Source organism: Scardinius erythrophthalmus, assembly GCF_964197995.2.
Source record: "Scardinius erythrophthalmus genome assembly, chromosome: 2".
NCBI classification, from domain to species: Eukaryota; Metazoa; Chordata; class Actinopteri; order Cypriniformes; family Leuciscidae; genus Scardinius; species Scardinius erythrophthalmus.
This window is the reverse complement of record NC_138222.1, coordinates 34,288,023-34,311,284: the sequence shown is the minus strand read 5'-3', so window position 1 is coordinate 34,311,284 and position 23,262 is coordinate 34,288,023. Positions and strand designations below refer to the sequence as shown.

General features: G+C 38.9%; 1 protein-coding gene across 1 annotated transcript in view; it reads left to right on the top strand.

Moving 5' to 3' along the window:
• The window catches only part of adamts18 (ADAM metallopeptidase with thrombospondin type 1 motif, 18), a gene marked incomplete at its 5' end in the record, with an annotated part of 84,647 nt that overhangs the window by 7,608 nt on the left and 53,777 nt on the right, over nt 1–23,262 (top strand). Inside the window, 9 exons of the mRNA XM_081389602.1 lie at nt 15,104–15,380; nt 15,728–15,927; nt 16,039–16,122; nt 16,759–16,918; nt 17,535–17,640; nt 18,362–18,499; nt 18,825–18,978; nt 20,053–20,148; nt 20,672–20,820. Of these exons, the coding sequence (XP_081245728.1) occupies nt 15,104–15,380; nt 15,728–15,927; nt 16,039–16,122; nt 16,759–16,918; nt 17,535–17,640; nt 18,362–18,499; nt 18,825–18,978; nt 20,053–20,148; nt 20,672–20,820 (1,364 nt within the window). The remainder of the gene's footprint in view (nt 1–15,103; nt 15,381–15,727; nt 15,928–16,038; nt 16,123–16,758; nt 16,919–17,534; nt 17,641–18,361; nt 18,500–18,824; nt 18,979–20,052; nt 20,149–20,671; nt 20,821–23,262) is intronic.

Genomic DNA, 23,262 nt, shown 5'->3' with positions numbered 1-23,262 from the left:
CTATGGTTTTAACACTACAAATAAAACAAATCTGCATATATTTCTGTAAAAACATTTTGCAAGAAAGTTCAGAGTTGCAATGTATACAACTTACAACACATGTTTTACAATACAGTTTTCTCACACAGTATAAAAATGTGTTCACATTAGCAAAATTTAATGGCCAAAAAAGGTCCATTGTCAATTGTCAGTAGTGTAGCATATACACATATACACATAGTGTAGCATATCTCACACAAAAGTCACTTTCCAACCAAGCTGATTTCTGTTGGTCCAAGCGTGAGCAACTTGGACCCGTTGCAAAATCTTTCACCATCACACGAAATTCATGTTTGCATGCATTCCTATTGAAATTACTGGATTTTGCTCCCAAAATTTGGTGAACAATAGTAAATGTTGCTTAAAATATACACTCAAAAAATGTAAGATTTACATAATTTAATTAATAGTAAAATTCCATCAAATTGATTTGAATAATCCTTACATAGTTTAATTGAATAATTAATTGTGCATTTGACAGCATTTGTGTCGTGATGTATCATATCATGAAGCATTCAGCGATACCCTACACATGTCTCTACAGGGGCATGCCTGGGACCAGTCTGGGATTCTTCCTGCCACTATTTGACTCAGTCCCTTGAATTAACCACTCTGAGTCTGCTAGTTGAGAGTCAAATGCTCTGCACCATGGGAGACAATGCTCAGGTGACGTGGTGGACATTTACACTTGTCTGAGTTTTGGGAGGGCAGACAGACAAATTGAAACCAGAGTGAATATATGCTGGGCTTCTTTGTAGTTACAAATGTTCCTCACTCCCCCTTTCATAATTCATGGGGTGTTATGCCATGTTAGCACTATAGAAGTTGCCAGGGGCTATTCCCTGGTGGTCTGTGTGGTGACAGTGATGTAGAGGCTACTTGGGGATGTGTGTGAGAGAGAGAGAGAGAGAGAGAGAGAGAGAGAGAGAGAGAGAGAGAGAGAGAGAGAGAGAGAGAGAGAGAGAGAGAGAGAGAGAGAGACTTTTGGGAGAAAGTAAGGAAGGGGAAAGGCAGGCTGTTCCTGTAATAGCTCTTGTTCTCACTCACTTGAAGACCTAAAACTAATGGGCAGTGGTAAAGTGGCTGTCACACCAGCGCTTAGAAGCCATAAATATTATAAGGAATCCCATATCTAGTGCCTTGGACCATTTGGGACTGGCATTTTAAAATTCTCATGTCTCCATTGAGGTTTAATTATGTTAGTCAAGCTCATGCATCTTTCTGTGAGTAATAGGGTTATGAAAGGACACCTTTTTGTCATTGACAACTTAGCTGTGCGATATCTGAGGCATGGGCAGTGCTTCATCTTTTTAGTCACTTCTCTTTTTGGTTTATTTATGTTTACCCACTAGACCAGCTTTCATTGTGGTTTTACTCAAGCTTGCTTAATAGATCTTAGTCAGGGTGGCACCATATTTAATTTCTGTCATCTTTCAAAAAAAAAAAAAAAACATTCAGCAGACAAAAACTCCATAAAACAAACTTTTTGAGTCAGTATTGAAAATTATGGGATATAGTACCTTTACACAGTACATACCATTGTAATAACTCCAAGTCTATTCCTACGACTGTAACCCTGAAGAGGGAACGAAATGTTGCGTCGATTGACGCTGAGGGAACGTGTGATGCGTATGACGCATGATGACATCTTGAAGCACATGTGAAATCAGTCCAATGGTGTGGCGGAACTTCAGTGGACCCTGAGATGTGTGCTCGCCGGAGACCGCTGTGCCCCGGAACACACAAGGTGGTGCACCATATGATGAGGTGTTAACTGCTTTACTTTGGGGGAGACTGCCCTCGTTGGCCTGACCCCTCGTTGGCCTGACCCCTCGGGCGTCTGGACCTTTTCCCCACAGCCTTCTTGGAAATAATGACTGTCCTCAGATCCGTCTTACCCCTTGAAGGTTGCGGTTGAGATCGCTTTCCCTGTCCTCAATATTTTTGAGGGGGAGCACGGGAAGCTACTCTCTGCTTTTGTGTGGCACGGTGTGAGGAGCTGACTTTAGATGTTTTGGGACTGCTCCCGCTCAGCAGTCCCGGAGACATGAGAGCGGCAGGGGAGGAGTTTCTGGAATGCAGCCGCCTGTTTGGCTGCATCCTGGAACCTATTGACGACTGAGTTAATAAGAGGCCAGAAGGTGACAGGGGTGCATCCATAAGGAAGTTTTTATCTTTCTCCTATATATTGCTCAGTTTGAGCCATATATGCATCCCAGTGGCCACACCAATACCCCCGCCCTCATCCATATCTCCTAACAACTCAGCCTGGTAGACCTGCAACAGTGACATTGTGCGTAGGCATGTGCAGCCTGACCAGCGGCTGAGTAAGCCTTACCCACCAAGGAAGTTGTTGTTCTAACTGCCTTAGTGGGTAATACCGGGGCCTTTAGGGAAGATGCTGATTCAGGGGAGAGATAGCTCGCGAACGTCCTGCTTATCTGCTGGCCAGTCGAGACTTAATCTTTCCACAGCTCTCGTTACAACCTCAACTAGCTCCTCAAAAGCATGAAACCGAGGTGGCGAATCCTCAGTATCTCCTGCTTCGACACTGACAACATCTAAATCCTCAGAAATAGATAGCTGCAGTGTGGGTGCCTCAATCGAGGCAGAAGTAACTGCAGCCCGTGCTTCCAAACCCTGAGAAAAGGCACTGGATCTAGTCACCACTGTGCCTCTGCAGCAGCTGGACCCGAGCCCTGGGGAACGCGAGCCTGAGCATCCTCGCGAAAAAATACCAGGCGGGATCGGAGCGTACGCATGATAAGCACATCACAGTGCTCACAGCCAGCACCCTCGAGCAATGACTGTGCATGCTCCTCAAATAACACAGGCAGGGGTGCACACACAGTCTAAATTGCTAATCGTCTAATACAACACCAAATAGGCAGAGACAGTTTCACACTGAGCGCTTACTTAAGACTCAGAAGCTAGCCCTGCTTTGCTTTGGGCAGGCTTTATAGTTTCCTGGTTTGTGACGTCACCCGCCTCTGACGTCCGCCACACCATTGGACTGATTTCACATGTGCTCCAAGACGTCATCACGCTAAGCGTTCGCAGTGCGAGTTCCTTTGAAAGGGAACTTTCTTTATGAATTTTGACAATGCAAGGTTGCGAGAATGTGATATGCCTTAATCTGATCATCAAATCGCAATGGCTGTGATGTAATTATTCAGACAGCGCATGAAAGGACAAAAACACACACAAAAAAGCCAAAATGCCTGTTTTGTCAAGTATCCTTGCAAGCACAGTCTTAAATTAGTTAAATGAAGTCTTGAATGTAAAGAGTTGTGAGAAAATAGGATGTCTCAGATAAAGTGACAGCAGCCTAGCAGCCACTGCTCTTGAATCACTCACTGCTCTTGACTGAATAACTTTTGTAGCTTTAATAAGGATTAATCTATATTTAATTTATAATTTATGCAGTGAAGACTGTGAAGTGTTTGATAACTTTATTCAATTTCTGTATCCTACCTGTTAGACCTACCTGAAAATCGCAAAGCACCATTTTACATGGTTCAAAAACAATGAAAACAATAGTTTGTTGTGCATTTAGTAAAAATCTGAACTGCCTAATGTTAAAATGTATAGCTTTCAATTATATGGTATTGCGGAATGGCTATAATTAACAGCTAAAATTGAGGAGAAAAAAATCTATTTCAATAGAGACATCAGTAGCAGTATTGGTATTGGTGGTACTGGCCTTCTTTCATAAAAAAGCTACTGTCTTTGTGTTGTTTCTACATTATTGTGGTGATTAAATGTGAAATTATTACAATATAAAAATATATTAAAATCTTTAATGTTAGGTGTGATCACGATTAATTACAGACATATTTCAGCGTAATGCCAAAGCACAGCACTGTATTCATTTTCAGTGATTCACAGTAAGTTCTACTTTGCAAGTGCTGTGTTTTAGTCACTTATAATTTGCATTTGGGAACGCAATGTGCACCAACCATCTTGACAAATTGATAATAAGTATTGTTAATAAATTAGTTTGTTGTCAACAAAGAGAAGCGTTAAGGTCTCTCTGTGGTTTTCCACCAAAATGGATGCTCAGTGGTTTAAAGTTTGAATGCAAAGAAATTAAGGCAACCATAAATGTTAGTATTGTAATTTCACTGTTCTGTAGAAAAAAAAAAAAAGTGCACGGGTGGGGTCAGGTTTTCCTTCTTTTTTGTCTCATGACCAAATGCCTGTTTGCTTCAAATGCAGTTTGAAGACATACTTTTGGGCTTCACAATTCATAATTTAAATAGTTAATCCAGGGTCATTATTAACCCCCAGGCAAACATAGTCTTGTTGCATATATCACACAGTTCATAGATTTTTTTTTTTATTAATCTTTTGTATTTAGCTATATACAGGGGAACTGTCAGGAGAGGGCTTAAATTATTGTAAAAATAATATTTACAAACTTTTATATAATAGTTTAAAAAGTAAAAACTTTTTAAATAAAAAGTCTTCAGTTCTATTCTAACAAATTTATAATCTGACAATAAACTAAATCTTTTTGAGGAAATAAACCCTTCAAATCTACCTATTCAGTTTGTGTTGTGTTGTGTAGATGTCCATTTTAAACATCTCTATTAGGATTTTTTTGAAAGCCCCTAACGCTTTCAGCTCTGCGATTGGTGGTCCAGTCGTAAAATTACAGAGGGCCAAGCCATAGATCTTATTCAGAGCAGCGCAATGACTGGTATGAAAGCGAGGCTGTGAGGGATAGACTCACCATATTTTCAGTGGCATCTGCTGTAAAATTCTGTATAATTAAAGCTCCTAGATCACTTATAATTTTCCACAGCTCATATTGTGTGGGGTTTTTTGTCTACTGAAATTTCTCAGAAAGATATCTTTGCAGTGTTTCGTCAGCGGAATAATACAAAAACACAATAAATAACAGTACAACCCACTGAAGAGATGTTTGTCTATTCCTCACAGTCTCGCTTTCATTGCCATTAAAAATCAAAGATGCCGCTGCTGTGAATAAGGTCTATAGCAAGCCAATGAGAGGCTAATTTCAAATGACCGGAAAATTGAAATAATCCCTCTAAATGGGTGAGGCTTGTAATTACTAAGTTTATGACGCGTTCCACCTGCTGTGGGGAACACCATCGGATAAAATAAATAAAAAATGATAAAATAGCTTGCGCTGTTCGCTATGTAAACAGCAAGCAACATTAAAGGAGAACTCGGCAACTCTAGCGAACTCTAGTCACTTCTTCGCTGATTTTCCCTTTTGTTGTCGCATGTTTTCCCCACGAGCTCCCCCTACAGCTGTGGGGGGGGGGGGGGGGGGGGGCGTATATTTCACAACACGGTCGTAAAAAACTCACTTGCGGCGGCCTCCTCCCCCTCTCTACCGCTGCTCATGTGCGTTTGTTATGATCGGAGCAAGCCAACTGTATCGTGTGGAGCTATGTCTACCGAGGTGGGTAATCTGGTAATACATCATACATGCGTGTGTGTTTATGTTGAATTGCCGTAAAGCGATTCGTGTTTCGCGCTCGTTCTCGTTCTCGTTCTCGCTTCTCACGAGACTTCCAATTTCTATTTTGCCGGGACGGTAGTCCCCAAGTTGCAAGGTTGGTTTTCCGCCTGGGAACGCTGGGGGGAGCGGGGAAAGTCACCAATATCACCAGAACAGGTTGTTTAACCATCCAAATGATTTCTAGACAGTTTTATTAAGTTAAAAAAGTTACCAAGTTCTCCTTTAATGAGGAGGACATTGTTGCTAATTTATTATCCACGCCGTTTTCAAGATAAGCTTTTGAAGAAAAGCTGGAGTTAATTGGCAAAGGAAGACCTACACCAGAGCTTAATTTTGTGCAGAAAGCCACAGCAATTGTAAGCGATACCACTGGATGACGGCATCAACCAATAAGCTAAAGCTTTACTGCTAGAATTGTTTGCTGTGTGGGTAAGTTATTTAAATTCTAATTGGTCACGTGACCACCGCTGCCACTGATTTATATGTTACGCTTGAGTTGAGAAAACAGTTATTATTCCTCTAAAATGCACACAACGATTGTGTGATGATGCAATTCTTTGTAATGATGATTTCCATTTTATTACTTTTTGTTTAATTTTGGTGATAACTCACATTGCATTTCTTGTCAAAGGTAACTTATGCAGTACTAAAGAAGAGGACACAGAAAGCTAGGCTGATTTTAAGATGAGTTGAATTTTTTCCCAATGAGGGAAGGGGGTGAGAGGGCCAAGGTTCAAGAGTCATGGTTTGATATATATCAAATATTTAGTTTATGATTGATTATCTGTTGCAAACTTAACATTTCAGACCTAATACTTACTTTTTAGCTCTGCGAAACCATGCAGCCCAGTGTTTCATAAACCAGGGTTAAAAGTAGGGGTTTAAAAAGATCTCAGATATCCGCGCAGTTTGTGAGTTTGTGTAGATATCCAATATACAAATGCCCCTTAATTGTTCATCATTTTTCTGAGCACGCAAACACACACTCTCACCCCTATGTAGCCAGTAGAGCCGATGCTCTGGTCAGATGTAACCCAGCAGTGGAATGCAGATGTGTTTTAAAGCTGGGTAATAAGCAGCTTTGGGTTTCTCACTGCTCCCTTCCAGCCTTTAACAGCATGTAAGCACTTACTCATCTAGATTATAATACCATGGTTGGAGGCTTTAAAAACACTCACAGTTTACACAAAGAGAAGCTAATTACGTTTCATAGAATCACAGAGACAGGCAATAAATTATTTCCCATACTTGCACTGAAGACTAGTCAAAGACAGATCTCATGAAACCACATAAAACAGACGATCCCTGTGGTAAAATCATCCATAGAGTACTGCTTTGAGTTCGAGGATAGTGGTTTATTAGTTAATTCCCAACATCTGATATTCCTTTGAATATGTGAAGACTCCGACTCAATGAGGGGAGTGAGAGTTAAAAGAGCTCTCATGGATTCTGTTCGCTGTGAAATTGAAACGTGTTTATCTGGCAGCAGACAGTGGCCCTCTAATCTACATCTCTTACAAGTGTTTCTTGAAGGAGAGAAGAAGAAGAGACTGCGGTTGAGTGTTTCCCTTCGCTCCCTCGAGTGTAATAGGCTCTAAGTAGTCAGGTGTTTTTCTGTAGAAGGCTGTAGTTAGGCACTCGTGTAATTATGTGATCACCTGTCACACGTTTTTACATAAAAACGCATTGCAGCTCAGTAATATCTTCTACAGCAGAAATTCCCAAACTTGTTTTTGTCTGCCAAACCCCTTTGACCTAAAATATTTACTTGGAAGTACTCCCTGAGATTTTAAGTGAATATCCATGATTATGAATGTCCGTAATCCATGAATTAATTAATTATTTTTTATGTTTTAATTGAATCATCTCATGAACCCCTTGCAGTTCCTTTATGAAAACCTTGCTCGATAGAATCAGATTCGAAGACTGAACCTGAATACTGATATTAATTTCCTTTTTTAGAATAAAATTAGAAAAAAAAGAAGAAAAAAGAAAAGAAAATTGATGTTGTGATAATAGGATCCCTGCAGTTCTTCAGTTAGTTTCCTCTCTCATGTCTTCAGCCAGCTCCTTTCTTTCTGCATCCCGTAAGACATAATGGCCAAAAAACAGATGGCCCCAGATGGAATCCATTTACCCCCATTATCGAAGCAAAGCAACTCCATCTGCTAACTGCTGGACTAAGTTGTTAGATATTTGACAGTAAAGTTTGTTATGTCTCTAAAACAAATGGAATACATGTGTGATAATTGTGTGAGTTGGACTGCGGGGCGCTTGCAGAGGTCCTCCAGGATGTTGGTTAAACACATGCTTGCGGGATGCAGTGTACGGGGAGGGCTTCACTGCAGGAAGCTATCTCAAATAATGTGCTAACATGGTTTATTCAGAAAATGACAGAATCTGCCAGTTTTTCTGAAAATGCCAGCTTTTGGAGCCAATCATCCCCACTCACTCTTAGGGCAAGTGAAAATTAGTAAAAAGAAATTTCTGTCAGTGCGGTTTTAAACGCAAACCCACATCACAGCGTCGGGAGTTGTCCAGTTATTTTTGAAAGCAGTGTTTCATAATTTCTGCAGAACGTGGATCAATGGCATTGGCTTTCTGGTTGTGAGTAAAGTTTTAATGCAAAACTACACTGTAATTCCAATTCACTAATAATAGGTTGATTCTGCGCTATTATCATCAAAAAAGAATCTTAACCCTGTTATTTAAAGAAAGCAAATTACACGCTGCCCTTCTTTGGTAGGTTTGTATGTGCCAGACGTTAGCTTGTGTCTTGTGTATAGTCAGTTTGTACATTTGATGTTCTAAATGCTTGAATGCAGATTTCAGTTTTACAGTGGCGCACACTATGACTTCTACATGAATCAAATTAAACCCCCGCACATGGGCAGTGTGAATGAGAATTGATGTCCTGAGGCAGTGGAATGCACTTTTACATCCAATATGATTATGCTCCACAGTGTGCATTACATTTTTACTAGTAGTGGTATATGGCTCAGCACTAACGGTGTCCTGCTGGCCTGGAGCCGGTGTGAGAGAGCTTCAGACAGAACTGTCATAACCGTCAATGCATAGCTGCAGTGCTACTGACATTTTTACATTCATTCATTTTGTATATCCATTTTTATGCCTTTCAAAATGGTTTGATTTTCTGTGATGTATTCTACATTGTTGTCACAAATTCTCCCATTGCCACCCGCCATTTTGCCATTGCCACTAAGGTAATGATATCTAGCTAGCTAACATAGCTGAGGTTTTGACGAAATTAAAATCATCATTTGCTCACCCATATGAGGTTTCAAACCCATAAGACGTTTGTTCATCTTCAAAACACAAATGAAGATATTTCTTCAAAGTCTATTCATCACTCATTGATGCTTCAAAGAGTTCTAAAATATCAACGAACACACATAAAGCATTCAGCTTGCTTGACACGTGAGAACCAATCAGGTTTATTCTCACTTGTCACGCTTCCACCAGAACCATCAAGGTTTGTTCTTGGATGTCAAACAAGTACAGTTGAGCTTCCGTTTACCATTTTTGAGTGACCTATGTATGTTCGCTGAGAAATGTTTATGTATGTTTATAATATTTCATTGTTGGATGGACTATCCCTTTAACATAAATGTTATTTTGAGCAAATATAAAAATCTCAAAATGAAATGCAATGAAAATTGCTGCTATGAACTGATGTACTGATCACTACTTGTGATCACCCTTTTCCCTGAGAACACATTTGTAGATGTTGGTAAAAAACCAACAGCTCACATCAGTCGTCTCAGTTTTGTTGCCTTCAGTTAGTGGAAGAAAGCCATTAGCCGTGAAAGGAGAGGTCAGCATGGCTGGAGAGAGACGAGTGCCCTTGTTGCCCTGTGTTTAATGGTGGGAGCAGATGCCCCAGATCATTGCGGCAGCCTGCCACGGTCTACCGCTGTTTTCACAGCATGGGCTTTTGCGGGGACCGCCTCGGCTTTGGGAGTGGCCTGTGTTTACTTTGCCACCTGCGAGACGGGAGGGGTCGGGGCACACAGGATCAAACACACAGGGGCATGAAAAACACAAGCGGGTTCAATCAGTGATTGAATTCACAGCTATACTGCAAGGATTTGCCTGTTCGTGAAGGGTGGGATTAGGTAGAATTCCAAAGCCAGACGGAATGTGTGAGTTTCAGCAGTTTGGGAGACAGAGGTTAAAGATCTAGTCTTAAACAGGGAAGATGACCTCAGCTCGGTGATGAGAGCACCTCAAGTCATTCAGGAAGATGCATTTTCCCGTGACAAATGCTTTCTTTACGACACCACAGGTCTCTAAATATTATGTTCGAATTTGTGTAAAGCCAGTATTTAAGAAAACATTTAGAATTTAGAGAGGGAGAGAGAAAAAGAGCATGCTGACTTCTCTGAAGATTGTCTCTTTGTGAATTATGGCTCTGCCAGACTGTATATGGTCCTGGCACTGATGACTGGAGTACTATGAGCAATTTTACAACTGCAACACTTCCCACTTAGCAAAGCCAGACCTGGCAGGAGATAACTTCGTGGTCATATTTTACATGGCCATATAGTATGTTTGCACATATTGAACAGGAAAGAGACAAAAGTCAATAAATTAATAGAGATACACCTATTTTATCATTTATTGCACTCTAGCCTGTCTGCAAGAGCAGTAAAGCAGTCATTGATACAAAAAAAATCACACGTCGCCAACATGTATTGTGTGTTACCCGAAATAACACAACTCTATACAAAATATGCATTCTGTAACCTAAAGAACCTAATGTAAATCAAATTAATCATATTATTCATATTAGGACAAACAGCATGATTGTGACATTTTTATACAATTACAACAACAGAAAACGATAATATTGAGGAACTTACATTTTACATCCAATATTGCCTTTATGCATGTTGTTGTCCCTGAATGAATCCTCGTTTCTGAATGAATCGTTTAAATAAGTGGTTCTCAACCTTTTTTACTCCAAGTCTCCCCTCCTCTCCGAAACAATACTTTTTTATTCATAAAAACATTTGTATTCTAGTGTTATTACTTTTCAACTCCATGTTATTATTTTTTTAAACAAAAAGATAGATTTAAACATTCAGTGATCTTTTTTTTTTGCAAACATACTTTGCAAAAATGTCACTGCAGACATTTTTTACAACTTAAAAGTACTTACTTTGCTCACTTTGCTGTAACTTAAATAAGCACAAGTCAACCTGCCATAACAAACAAGACCACAGGGAGATGCCAAAGGACTACATATAGCTACTATATGGATCCATTCAGAATTATTAAACACACCAAAACACAAATGAAAAAAAAAAAATGAATCTGTGGAAACTCAGCGATCTGAAGGTGGGTTGATGTCATCAGTGAACAGTTCCTCTGCCAGATCAACAATTGTGTGTGTCTGTGTTTGGAGCGTCTGATGCCCATGTGTACATAAACAAAGATCCTCACAAACTTCTCCAAAACATGCTTCTTTAGTGAGCATCCATTATAAATCACTCACAGTACATTCATTTTGACAACTACGTGAATATATTGAACAGAAATACGATGTTATAGCGATCAGTGAGCCGAGAGTGCACATACACGGTTTGCTTTGTTAATTTAAAAAAAAAAAAAAATGTTTTATGTATAAATAATAAAATTAATGAATTATATTAATATATTTAAATTAATTATTATTAAATTAGTTATTTTGCGTTCCCCTGGTTGAGAACGACTAGTTTACATGCATCATTTAATTATTACTCATTAAGTCCTTTGTTGCCACCTACAAGCGGAACAATGTAACCTCCAGAAAGTCAGGTCAAATATTATTTGGAAAATATTTAGTTTCTATTGTTACATCATTGTTATTTTTTTTTTTACCATTTTTTATTTATTGTAATCAAGCAGATTATTAAATTTAATTACTTATTTTTATATTCATCCAATTAATTAATTATTTATTTTAATCACAGTTCATTAATTTATTGTTTTAATCAATTATTTAATTATTTAAATAACACTTTTTATATATATTTTTTAATCAAATACATTTATATATATATATTTTTTTTTTTTTTCTCTAAACCTTTCCAAGGACCCCTAGCACTCCCTCGTGGTATAGGCAACACCATGTGGGTCGAGAACACTTAACAGTAACTGTACTGTACTTCTTCACCGTAAATCCTTTCTGGATACATTTTAAGTGCATCATCATGTATCGAATCATTTAGCCGGATCCTGGAATCCCGAATAGAAAAGTCTATTCCGGCGCAGTATATTTTGTAACGTCCTAAAACAAATGGTAATGCCATCAGCACCTGTAGAATTTCCTTTTGTTGAAAACCCAGATAAAAGTAAAAAGCTACTATTATGTTTAGATCCATGTCCGAGGCAGTTCGACTTCACAAGCGCATTTCTTTACTTACTAAAAAAGAAAAAGAAGAACTTAACTGAAGATTCTCGTAATTTTGATTTTATTCTCAAAATATTTCGACTTCAATCTCTAAATATTTCGACTTTAATCTCGAAATATTTTGACTTTATCTTGAAATGATACGACTTTATTCTCGTAATTTTAGATTTTTTTTAAAAAGATATTTTTTTCCTGTGTGTACCTGGTAATAGTGTTATCAAATGAAACGTTAACAGCTAAAACAGCTAAAACAGCTCTGGAGATGAAGTTCATGCGGAGTTTCCTCATTTAGAGAGAGACACTGAAAACGCATGCGTGTCATGCATGCTTTAGTAGATTCACACAGTGAATGCAGAATTCATATTTAAATAACAGACATTTGTGGTTTAATATTCACCGACACTAGTTCATATCATGATTTGCCTACAGCCCTGCTTTTGATTTATTCTCATAAATTTAGCTGTGACATTTTATTTTTATGATGGGATTCCCTCCGCATTTTCCACATAGTGGAAATCACAGTGTCCTACTAAATACAATGAAAAGATTCATCATGTTAACCTAAAGAAAGGATTATGCCTGAATGTGTAGTACATGTTTGTTTAATGAAGCTGACATATATTGCTTTTCCCATTGGCAATACAGTTCTGAAAAGTGCTTCATTCTGAAACATTGCTATATTTTGCTAGAAACACTGACCCAAACCAAATAAATCTGAAGACACATGTGTATGACTTATAATGAAGCAATTAAGATTTGACATGTTTTATTAGTAATGGCTAAATATGAGCATGTGCTGGCTTACTGTGGATGTGTCCCAGGGCACCAATGCGTGTCACTATCATAGCAGAGACGATAAGCTTTGTGCTTGCCTTTGACCCCACACCTCATTAATCAACTGCTTGTGAATATCTAACCTCCTCCATGTACCTCTCAAACATGCCATCTAATTCAGCTCTAAAAGATACATAAAACTCCACCAAGCAACACAAACACACACACACACACGGACGAGAGGAGACTGGGTTATGCTATTTCGATCTTTCAATTAATATTAGTATTTTTCTGATAATGCGACTATGTTTGAAATTGAAGTTGTCATGAAATTGAAGTTGCGATAGTCTTTCTTCCCTATTGTGAGGTAGGACTTTGCCCAGTCAGATTTTGTTCGAAATCGCACCCTATATGCTCATTCACTATTCCTTACATTACTCCACTATTATAGTCCACCTTAAGGAGTGAATGAAATCTAGGGAGTGAATTCGGACACTTAGTGTCCCAGAAAGGCTGCTGCATTTACATAGTTTGTACTTGCTGTTTAATAATCATTTGTTAAACCTTAATTAAACAATTTAATAATCAATTAAAAAGGAATTCATACCATTTTGGACCAGCGGTTTGGTAAATGTATGAATGGATGTTTTAGCAGCATGCGCCCTATTATGGCGAGACGCAGGAATTCATTCGGCACGACCCTCACAGTGCATAATGGGTATTCTATAGCCGTTGAGTGTACATCATTTGTACATTCATTATTGCAGTGCATTATGGGATTGAACGAGTACACTCGATAACGTCCACTATGGTTTTGGACTCTACTACAAATGGATGTCCCCTCAAATAATGCCCTATTTAAGGGAATGGGGGCGATTTCGGACATAGCCGAAGATGTTGCTGCAAAAGGGTGGGAACGTTACTATGATTAAAGATTACAAGGGCACACGAATTCTAAGTAATTTATAATACATACTGCAATATACCACAAAAAAAAAGAACTGTCAATTTTGATTTCATGGTGACTTTAATATTAACCACACAGCATGGTACTGTACAGTAGGTTTCCTCACTTTAACTTCTCAGGTTTCCTCTTCCTTGGAGAAATGGAGTTAGTTAGAGATTTTCAAGGGCTGAGTGTAGTTGAGAGAGGATGTAGATAGTATAGTCTATCATACCTGTCATGCCTGGCTTGTGGCCATGCTAATCGTCACTGTAAAACAAGCTGCTGAAAAGTTACGCTGCATATGAACTTTCCTCTGCTCTCTGTACTGAAACATTTGATAAATGGGTTGCTCTTTAAGATGGCTTCAGAAGCCCCAGGCTGCTTTACATCCCGCCATGTCATCGTTTGTTTTTTGTGTACTGACAGCTGTAACTATGGCGATGCCCGTTTTTTGTGACTCTGCAACAGCTGTTTTTTAACCACTGGTTCAGCTGGAGGGACCATGAATCCCCCACAACCAGGAATGTAAAAGTCGATGGTCTCCTTAAGGGCTTTTCTTTCCCTGACATTAAACTCACATAAATACCTCCATGTCTTTGATTTGATATATTTTCAGTCCCACATCTGTGCGCTCTGATTTTAACTTGGTCTTGAGGGTTATCTCAAGGCTAACGTGTCCGTTTAGGAATATTCCTGGTTAACTAGAAGTTGACCTCTGTTGACAGCATCTGTTACATGCTCTTGATTAACAAGCACAAACCAGCCCTCAGTTTGTCACAACAAAACAATAAACATGATGACAGTTGTGTCAACATGTGATTACAATGGAAATCTTTTGGGCAATTATTTTATAGTGCGCAACAGATGCTGTTGATAGAGCTCAACTTGGAAATTATGCACAGTATATCGGTACTATATCAGTTATCAACCTATATTAGAGAACAATATTGTAAATATTATTGAATATATATATATATATATATATATATATATATATATATATATATATATATATTGGCCAAAATTAGATATTTATTTGTTCATGCTCATTGCCCCTATTTTTACATTTAGATTACCTTTGCCATTATCCAATGCTCACTTATAAAGAAACTGTTAAATGTAATATTTAGAAAATCTCAAAATTCTCAAAAAGCTCCTCCTCCGTTCTCTCACGGCTCTCAGCCCCGCCCTGCTTGCCACACAGCATATTAGAATCATTTCTGATGGATCATGTGACACTTTACTGTATTTTTGATCAAATAAATGCTGCTTTGGTGAACATTTGAGACAAAAAAAAAAAACATTAAAAAATCTTACTGACCCCAAACTTTTAAACAGTAGTGTATATACAGTACATTTGACATAGAGTCCAAACTCACTGTTTGTTATTATATGGTTAGCCACTCATAGCTTCCTCTTCCTCTGTACTCTGCAGTCAGGTCTGATCCGGTTCTCCGGCGAGGAACTTCTCATCACTCCGCTCCCACAACATTTGGCTTTACGACACAACTACAGCGCCCCCTCTGGACATCACCCACATGTGATCTATAAGCGATCAGCTGAGCGCAGAGTGCATGCTGAGGAGACTGACTGGAACAGCGACTTTAAATCAAACAACGCCTATGAGGACCACCACCATCACCATCACCGTCACCATGATTACCAGCATGGAAAACTCCAGAGACAACATTTCTGCGGACGCCGCAAGCAATGTATGTAAGGGAATTTCCTTTGAGCTATTTGTAAATGGAAAGTGCATCACGTATGATTTACTTGTAGAATTAGTCAGTCTGCGTATAACAGCAAAGCCCTCTAAGATATGTTGATTGATTCCAAAAGCAAAATTACTGTGTCATTATTATCATCTGTTGTGTGGAATTGAGTGAAAGCTCGGAAACAGCATGTGAAGTTAATGACTGTGCATTTCCTGGTCTGTTGTCGCCTCTCTGGCGCCAAGCTTGGAAACAGGAAAATCAGTTATCTGAGGCAATTTCCAGTTTCTCTCACTCTTTTTCATGAGTTTCCATACTTTTATCTCTCCACCTCATCCTAACTACAGATACTCCCAAGCCTCCTACAGAGGATAATTTTTTCATGCCTGACGAGTTTGAGCAGCAAAGCCGGGTGAAACGCTCCGAGATTACATCGAGCAAAGAGGGTGGCCTGAACGTGGAAACTCTGGTGGTGGCAGACAGGAAGATGCTGGAAAAACATGGAAGAGAGAACGTCACTACTTATGTCCTTACTGTCATGAACATGGTGAGAGAGCTGTCAGCAGTATTGTTGTTGAGAAGACACTTTGATCTGGCATGTTCAGTGAACATTTACTTCTTCCTATAGTAATATGCAAAGTGTTGTTGTGCTGAACAGGTCTCCAGTCTTTTCAAAGATGGAACAATTGGAAATGACATCAACATTGTTGTGGTCAGTCTCCTTCTACTTGAGAAAGATCCGGTAAGATACATACATACATACATATGCAGTATCCATCATCCATCCATGTGATCAATCATGATACTAGCACATAACTTTTATGATATTGACATCAATTAAACCGTGATTCAGTTGTTGATTCAGTAACCACTATGATGACTCAAACCAGTAACAAGCTGTTTGTTTTTATTCACTAAAAAGTAATTTGTTTGGCAATCAGAATAACTGGTCACTGTGTTTTAAAATTAATCTTTAATTAAGGAATCAGACAATACTGGTCATGCTGTTTGTTTGTTTTTCTCACAAAAAAGGGCTTACAAAAGTTATTTGCGCATAAATCGGACTATACTGATTTGTTGTTTTTGAGTGCAATACTGCAACTCTACAGAAAGACATTTCTTGGCATTATTACAAATAATGGATACAAAATATGATTTAATTTGCTTTTGTAATAGTGCTGGAAACACAGTAACTTTAGCTAATTTAATCTTAATAAAGGTAAATTTGATGTGTCATATCTTAATTTTTTTTTAAAGAATCCCAGTCTTTTTTTCCATTTCTTTCATACATGACAGATGTCTGATCATTCATTACTCTCTTATCTGTCTCTCACCACCTCTCTAAACACTTCATCTCTCTCGGTTTCACTGCTGTCAGCTGGGCCTGTCTATCAACCACCACGCAGACCAATCCCTCAACAGCTTCTGCCAGTGGCAATCAGGCCTGATAGGTAAAAATGGCAAGCGGCACGACCATGCAATACTGTTGACGGGGCTGGACATCTGCTCATGGAAGAATGAACCGTGTGACACCTTGGGTAAGGCACTTGACATTCACCATCCAGCAGCAGAAATGGGTCATGTGTTGTGATGTCAGTGGCTAATAGAGTGACAGGAGGCTGAATTACACAATGCCAAGGTTAGAAAGATCTTGTGGTTGGTGATGTGTGTCCTAGTCTGCCCTCAGGCAGAGAACTTCACCTGATTGAATCCAAGAAAGCTCAAATCCACTTTGCAGTCAGTTGGCAGTTTTTTCGTTTTTTGCTATAGAGGCGTCAGCCAAATGTAATGAATTCAGCTCTGACGCTCCAAACCACAAGTATGCACTGCTTTGAATGTATGGCGAAGGGGAGAGCACTGCTTTTAAATTGCCTCTGTATGATGTGAAACACAAACTCAAAGCTTTTTCTTAGACCATGCAGTCAGAGAAATAGTCTGAAAGTGTGTTTATGCGTAATGGGATCCTGTATCAAATTCTATAGTTTTGAATACATTGTGGTGTTTAGTGATACTTAAATCATATATTACGGTTTTCATCCAGACCTCTTGGATTGTAATGTTTCTGTAAACAGTCAATTTGATTCACGTTCCCAACATTCATCAGTCATATAAATATTCTTCCACCCATGTTTTGCTGTTTCTTTCTTTCTGCAGGTTTTGCTCCAATAAGTGGGATGTGTAGCAAATATCGTAGCTGCACGATTAATGAAGACACAGGGCTGGGTCTCGCCTTCACCATCGCCCACGAGTCAGGACATAAGTACGTTCATTCATTCTTTCAGGTCCCACATAATTTCAATTTGGGAAACCATATGCTGTGCAACAGGCAAACATGTTGTTTGTGTTTGCTGGTTGCCACTGTGATAAGGGGAAGTTTATGTTGTACGTCTGAGACTTTGTTTTTATGACAGCCATATTTTGAGTCCTTTGGTCCGTTGGCGCATTCTCAACATAAACTGGAACAAAATCTCTCCTGGAGAACCACCAGGCTGATAACATGTTGTGGGATTTGTTATTCTCAGTGGTTCAAACATTTTGGTCAAATGAAATGGACACGTGCGTCCAACATGCATGGTGTTTAGGGCAAAATCTTCACCGGCCAACAGTCATTAATCACTCATTTATTGGGGAGTGGTCATTTATAAACACATGGCATATCGTGCAACACAGCTCATGTCTGAATTTCGTGACCATAGTGCATATGTTTATTTTGATGCATTAATTGGTCTGATTCCCAAAGGGCTGATGAAAGTAAGTACGTAAATGTGTGAGTGTGAATCACATGAATTGTTATATTCAGTAGAATACAGAGATTATTGAAGAGGTTTGAGGGATGAAATAGCTTTTAGTTATAGAGGTAATGTCCCACCTGACTCAGGGAGTGGTTTCTGTCCTTAGGTTGTACATTAATAGTCTCACTGGGTAAAACTCACAATATCCATCTCTCCCTCTTTTGTTCCGTCCTTTTTTTTTCACCCCAGTTTTGGAATGATCCATGACGGAGAGGGGAATCCCTGCCGGAAGACTGAAGGGAACATAATGTCTCCCACGTTGGCTGGGAATAATGGTGTTTTCTCATGGTCTGCCTGTAGTCGGCAATACCTGAACCGATTTTTAGGGTAAACTTTCACTTCACATATCATTATATTCACTATCAGAAAAAAATGGTATATACATATATTTTAGAAATGTATATATTTTACTGTAATACACACAGTAGATAGATAGATAGATAGATAGATAGATAGATAGATATGCAATATATATAAATATATTTTGAAAAATGCATGTAACTATATTATTTTTTTGATAAACTATTTATATTTAATATTTTACTTATATACATCATAAAACATTTTCCCCATTTGAGATACATATAATATGGATTTTTTTTAAATGCCTGTTTCTATGCTCACGTTTCTTTGTATGCATTTGTGTTCACAGTACAGCTCAGGCTTCGTGTCTAGTGGATGAGCCCAAGCAGATAAGCCAATACAAATACCCTGAGCAGCTTCCTGGTCAGCTGTACGATGCAGATATACAGTGCAAATGGCAGTTTGGCTCAAAGGCCAAACTGTGCAGCCTGGAATTTGTAAAGGTAACTCATAGTTCTTTAAAATATGCCATTAGGCTTCTCTTTCACAGTTTGATTACATGCATTTTATGTTAAATTAGTTTGAACTCATGTTAGAATCGTCAAGTGACTCATTTAACAATTCAGCTTCAATCAGTTCTTTTGACAAAGCACAGTGCCACAGTAGAATTCACAGAGATTGAGTTCATTTAGGGTCTCAGATATTTAAATGTGCTTCAACCTGTAATGTTTGTGTGTAGAGACATCATGGTCAACACAAACACATATCTGAGCTTTGGAAAGAAAAGGAACTTCTAAGAGGAAACCCATTGCCTCGAAATCAACTCTAAGTCTTCATTCACAGTCCATGTACAAAGGTTCAACAAAGATGGACAGGGCCCCCTTTGGCATCCGCTGTAGCTTTTAGCGACTAACACACACATTGATATGCAAATAGTTATGCTTGGGAAATTAACATTACGAGAGTCTATCTGTGGGATTAGCTCTCATGCTATGGACTTCCTTTTTAAGAGATCCCTGTTGCTTTTGTGCTCTTCGAAGACCTCGTACGTGCGCTGAAAAGAGTCTTGAACGTCGACCTCGATGGAAGGCAGCTGTACATCCTAATTAAGAACGATTGTGTAGATAAAACCCAATGTTTTTGTTTTCTGTCCCCTTAAGCCATCCCGTCCTTGTCACAAAGCCGTAAAGATGTAATTAGCCGTGGGAGCTAGTGGTGTTAGCTACCCGGTGATCCAGAGTCCAGTGTTGCTAGCTTTTGCAAACCATGTCTCTCTCTCACTGTCTGCCAGATGCAATTGGGCCGTTGGCCAGCAGTGGCCGGTCTCCCAACCCCTCATCACCCATTATTATCGTTGTATTGTGGGAAGAAACAAAATGCAATGATAATAGCATGTTTCTTTTGGGCAGCACAGTGATTGATTTTGACAGGCTTTTTTATTTGTTCGGAAAGTTGATTGGCCGTTGCTGTAGAAACAAGAGGTCGGCATGGCGAGGTGCAAGCCAGAGAGGTTGAAGGGTTCCCAGTGGGTGTAGGCTTGTCTTTGACTGTGCTCTCTGTGTGTTTATGCCCACCAGGACATCTGTAAATCATTATGGTGCCACAGAACAGGACACCGGTGTGAGACCAAGTTCATGCCTGCTGCCGAGGGCACCATCTGCGGACCAGACATGGTGAGTGAATGCTTGTCTGTTCACCCTTTCTCCTTCTTAACTCACTGAACCACCATTAAGGATGAATATGGACTGACCGGTCTCTCTCGGCATCTTTCTTCATACACACCTGCGGTATTGTTCTCTGCTTTGTGTAAATGTTCCATAAGGACGGTTAGTCTTTCCACTGGTTGATGGGGATGAGGGTGAGAGAGGTGCTGATGTGTGGGACTGTGTGGCTTGGCTGGGCCGAGTCCTGCTCTCCAGGTGTAACTCTGGGCTTCATCCCAAACCAGCAGGCTCAAGATCTCCTCTGCAGATACACTCTCTCCTTTACTTAACATCCCCTCAAATACCTTCTCTTTGACATGAAAGAGATCAGTTTGGTTTGTGGCCTTGTTAAATTTAAGCACATTTTTATGGATTTAAAAAAAAAATATATATAATAAACTTTATTTAATTTTTTTTATTTTTTTTTTTTAATCTGAGGAAGAAACAGGTTTTCATATGTTACTAATGAATCCTTTTCTTTCCCATTATGCAGTGGTGCCGGAGAGGACAGTGTGTAAAATTTGGTGATCATGGTCCTAGAGCAGTACATGGCCAGTGGTCGGGCTGGTCCGAGTGGTCCGACTGTTCACGCACATGTGGTGGAGGGGTCATGTACCGAGAGAGATCCTGCAACAGCCCCAGGTAACCAACAACTCAAAGATTCAGACACTGTGCTTCAGACTCATTCAGATATTGAGACATCATCATTATTATTATTTGTTTTTATTAGGGTGTTAAATTCAATTTGTGTTTGCGGTAGAGAGGAAATCCATATAAACGTGACATTTGATTGCAAAATGAGCTTTTTTAACACTGTGCTATGGCTATGCTATATGCTATGGTTGTTTATGTTAATTAAAATGGCCACTGCAGTGTGAAGTGAATGCCACTTTTTTTATCATTAGGCTGCCCTGAATGGTAGATTAGCTGTGAATGGTGGAAGCACATGTGTTTCCTGAACAACTGACCCACTGAGACTCGTAGATTACCCCCCGAACTTTGACACTCTGCATAATCTTGGATTAAGTGTGGTCAGGATTCACCATTTAGTTATGCCCTCTATTGAATGCACAAGGTCAGTGTTTGTACAGAGCAGCACCAGAAAGAATGAAAACAGTAGACATTCAAACAAGTCAAGTCAAGTCAAGTCAAGTCAAGTCAAGTCAAGTCAAGTCAAGTCACCTTCATTTATATAGCGCTTTTAACAATATGGATTGTTTCAAAGCAGCTTTACAGAGATAATAGGAAATTACTGTAACAGATTATTTAGGCTTTACAGCTCTAGGATAAAGTTATTGTCCAGCGAAAGTTAGTTTTGATTGATTCAAACAAACAAACAATACATGAATAAATACATAACTTGAATACATTTGGCATATGCTTATATCTAGAGCAACTTACATTGCATTAAGGTATATAATATAAAGCAGGATTGTTAAAGATGTGAGTGTCTGTCAAATGCAAGATGTAGTTTTTATGTATTTAGGTTCAGGTTCTTCCTCTCTCTATGTGGTGGCAGGATTATTTGAGATTGGGTTTCAATAGACCGCAAGTGGTTTTGTCAAGCTGATGGAACATGGGATTGTGCTTCGTCAACATTTTGCTGTCTAGAGCATCTTAACATATTTCTATTGGAATAGGAAATACTTATAATGCCTTAGACAGCCAGACCAACATGTCTGGTATGAGTTCCAGTAAAGAAAGCAAGAAAGCAAGAAAGAAACTATTCAAAGTGATGTGAAGTGAGGTGGGGAACTTCATTAAAGCACTGCAAATACCCAAGGAGTATATTAAATATTAGATTGGGTACATGTGATCTATATAATGCATTGTGATCTCACACAATGTGCTTAGCTAGAATCCTGGTTTTGATTTAAAGATCCTTCGCATAAATGCACACCATTTAGAGATAGCAAGCAAATTTCAGGAAAAAAAAAAAAGAGTAGGCATTTCCCACATTATTGCAGGAAAGCTTATTTTGTTAAAATTGAGATTATACTGTATAGAAACCTTTCTATGACCTAAATATTGTTACGTTTTTGATATGTTGGATTTAATAATAAAAAATAATAAAAAATGGTGACTTTTTTTTTTACCCCACAAATTTGGATTAAATTAATCTTACTTGTGGGCAGACATTAAAGTGCTTTTTGTGTGAATGTTTTTTTTTTTGGTCCTGATTCTGATGGTCTGTATTAGTCCAATGGTGTCTGATCCACTAAGAGAGGTTTAGGTTGACGTGAATCTGTTAGATGGGTTTGCTTTTAAGGCAGAATTTGCACTGTAATCTGAGATTTTGGGGAGGTATTAGCCTCCATTTTCTCTGTTTTTTTTTGCTATCAGTGTGACCCCCTTCATGGTTCAACAAAAATAAGGGGATATTACAGCTTTTCACTCTGACTTCTCTTCTCATCGACCAGCTGTTTACACATATTTATGAGGTGCACGCCACGAACATCTGCCTGCATTCCTCATGAAAATCAGAATCAGTTCATGTTGATCAGAACATTTTATCTGTATCATTTCACTCGGAAATGAAGTGTTTCAAAAGAGGCATTTTGATGGATAATCTTCTCTTACTGCTTTCAGACAGCACCTGCAGCAGAATAGGTGTTGGTATGTCTTTTGTTTGTGGCGGTGAGGTTCAAGGGGAATCCCAGTACTTATCACTTCAGTATAAGGTCCTCAAGAGACAGCTGTTGAAGCCAGCGGCAAGAGATGTCATCTCACTCAAATAACATTTATCAATAAAAATTATCTGATAAATGTGCTCCCTTGACTGTATCCATACCCAGCAGCCAGATTTACAGGTTCATGCATCTTTGATATGAGTGTTTGAGAAATCTCTCTCTTGACAACAGCCTAGTGGAGATACCCACATGGAAAGAACCTATATAAACATATATGTTTTAATATAGGTTTTGATATAGGTTTTTAATATATGTGACATATATAAAATTGGCAGTTTTCCTATATTATATGTACATGTATGTGTACATATATGTGTACATATATGTGTACATATATGTGTGCATATATGCACGTATATATGCACCTATATGTTCACCTATATATGCACCTATT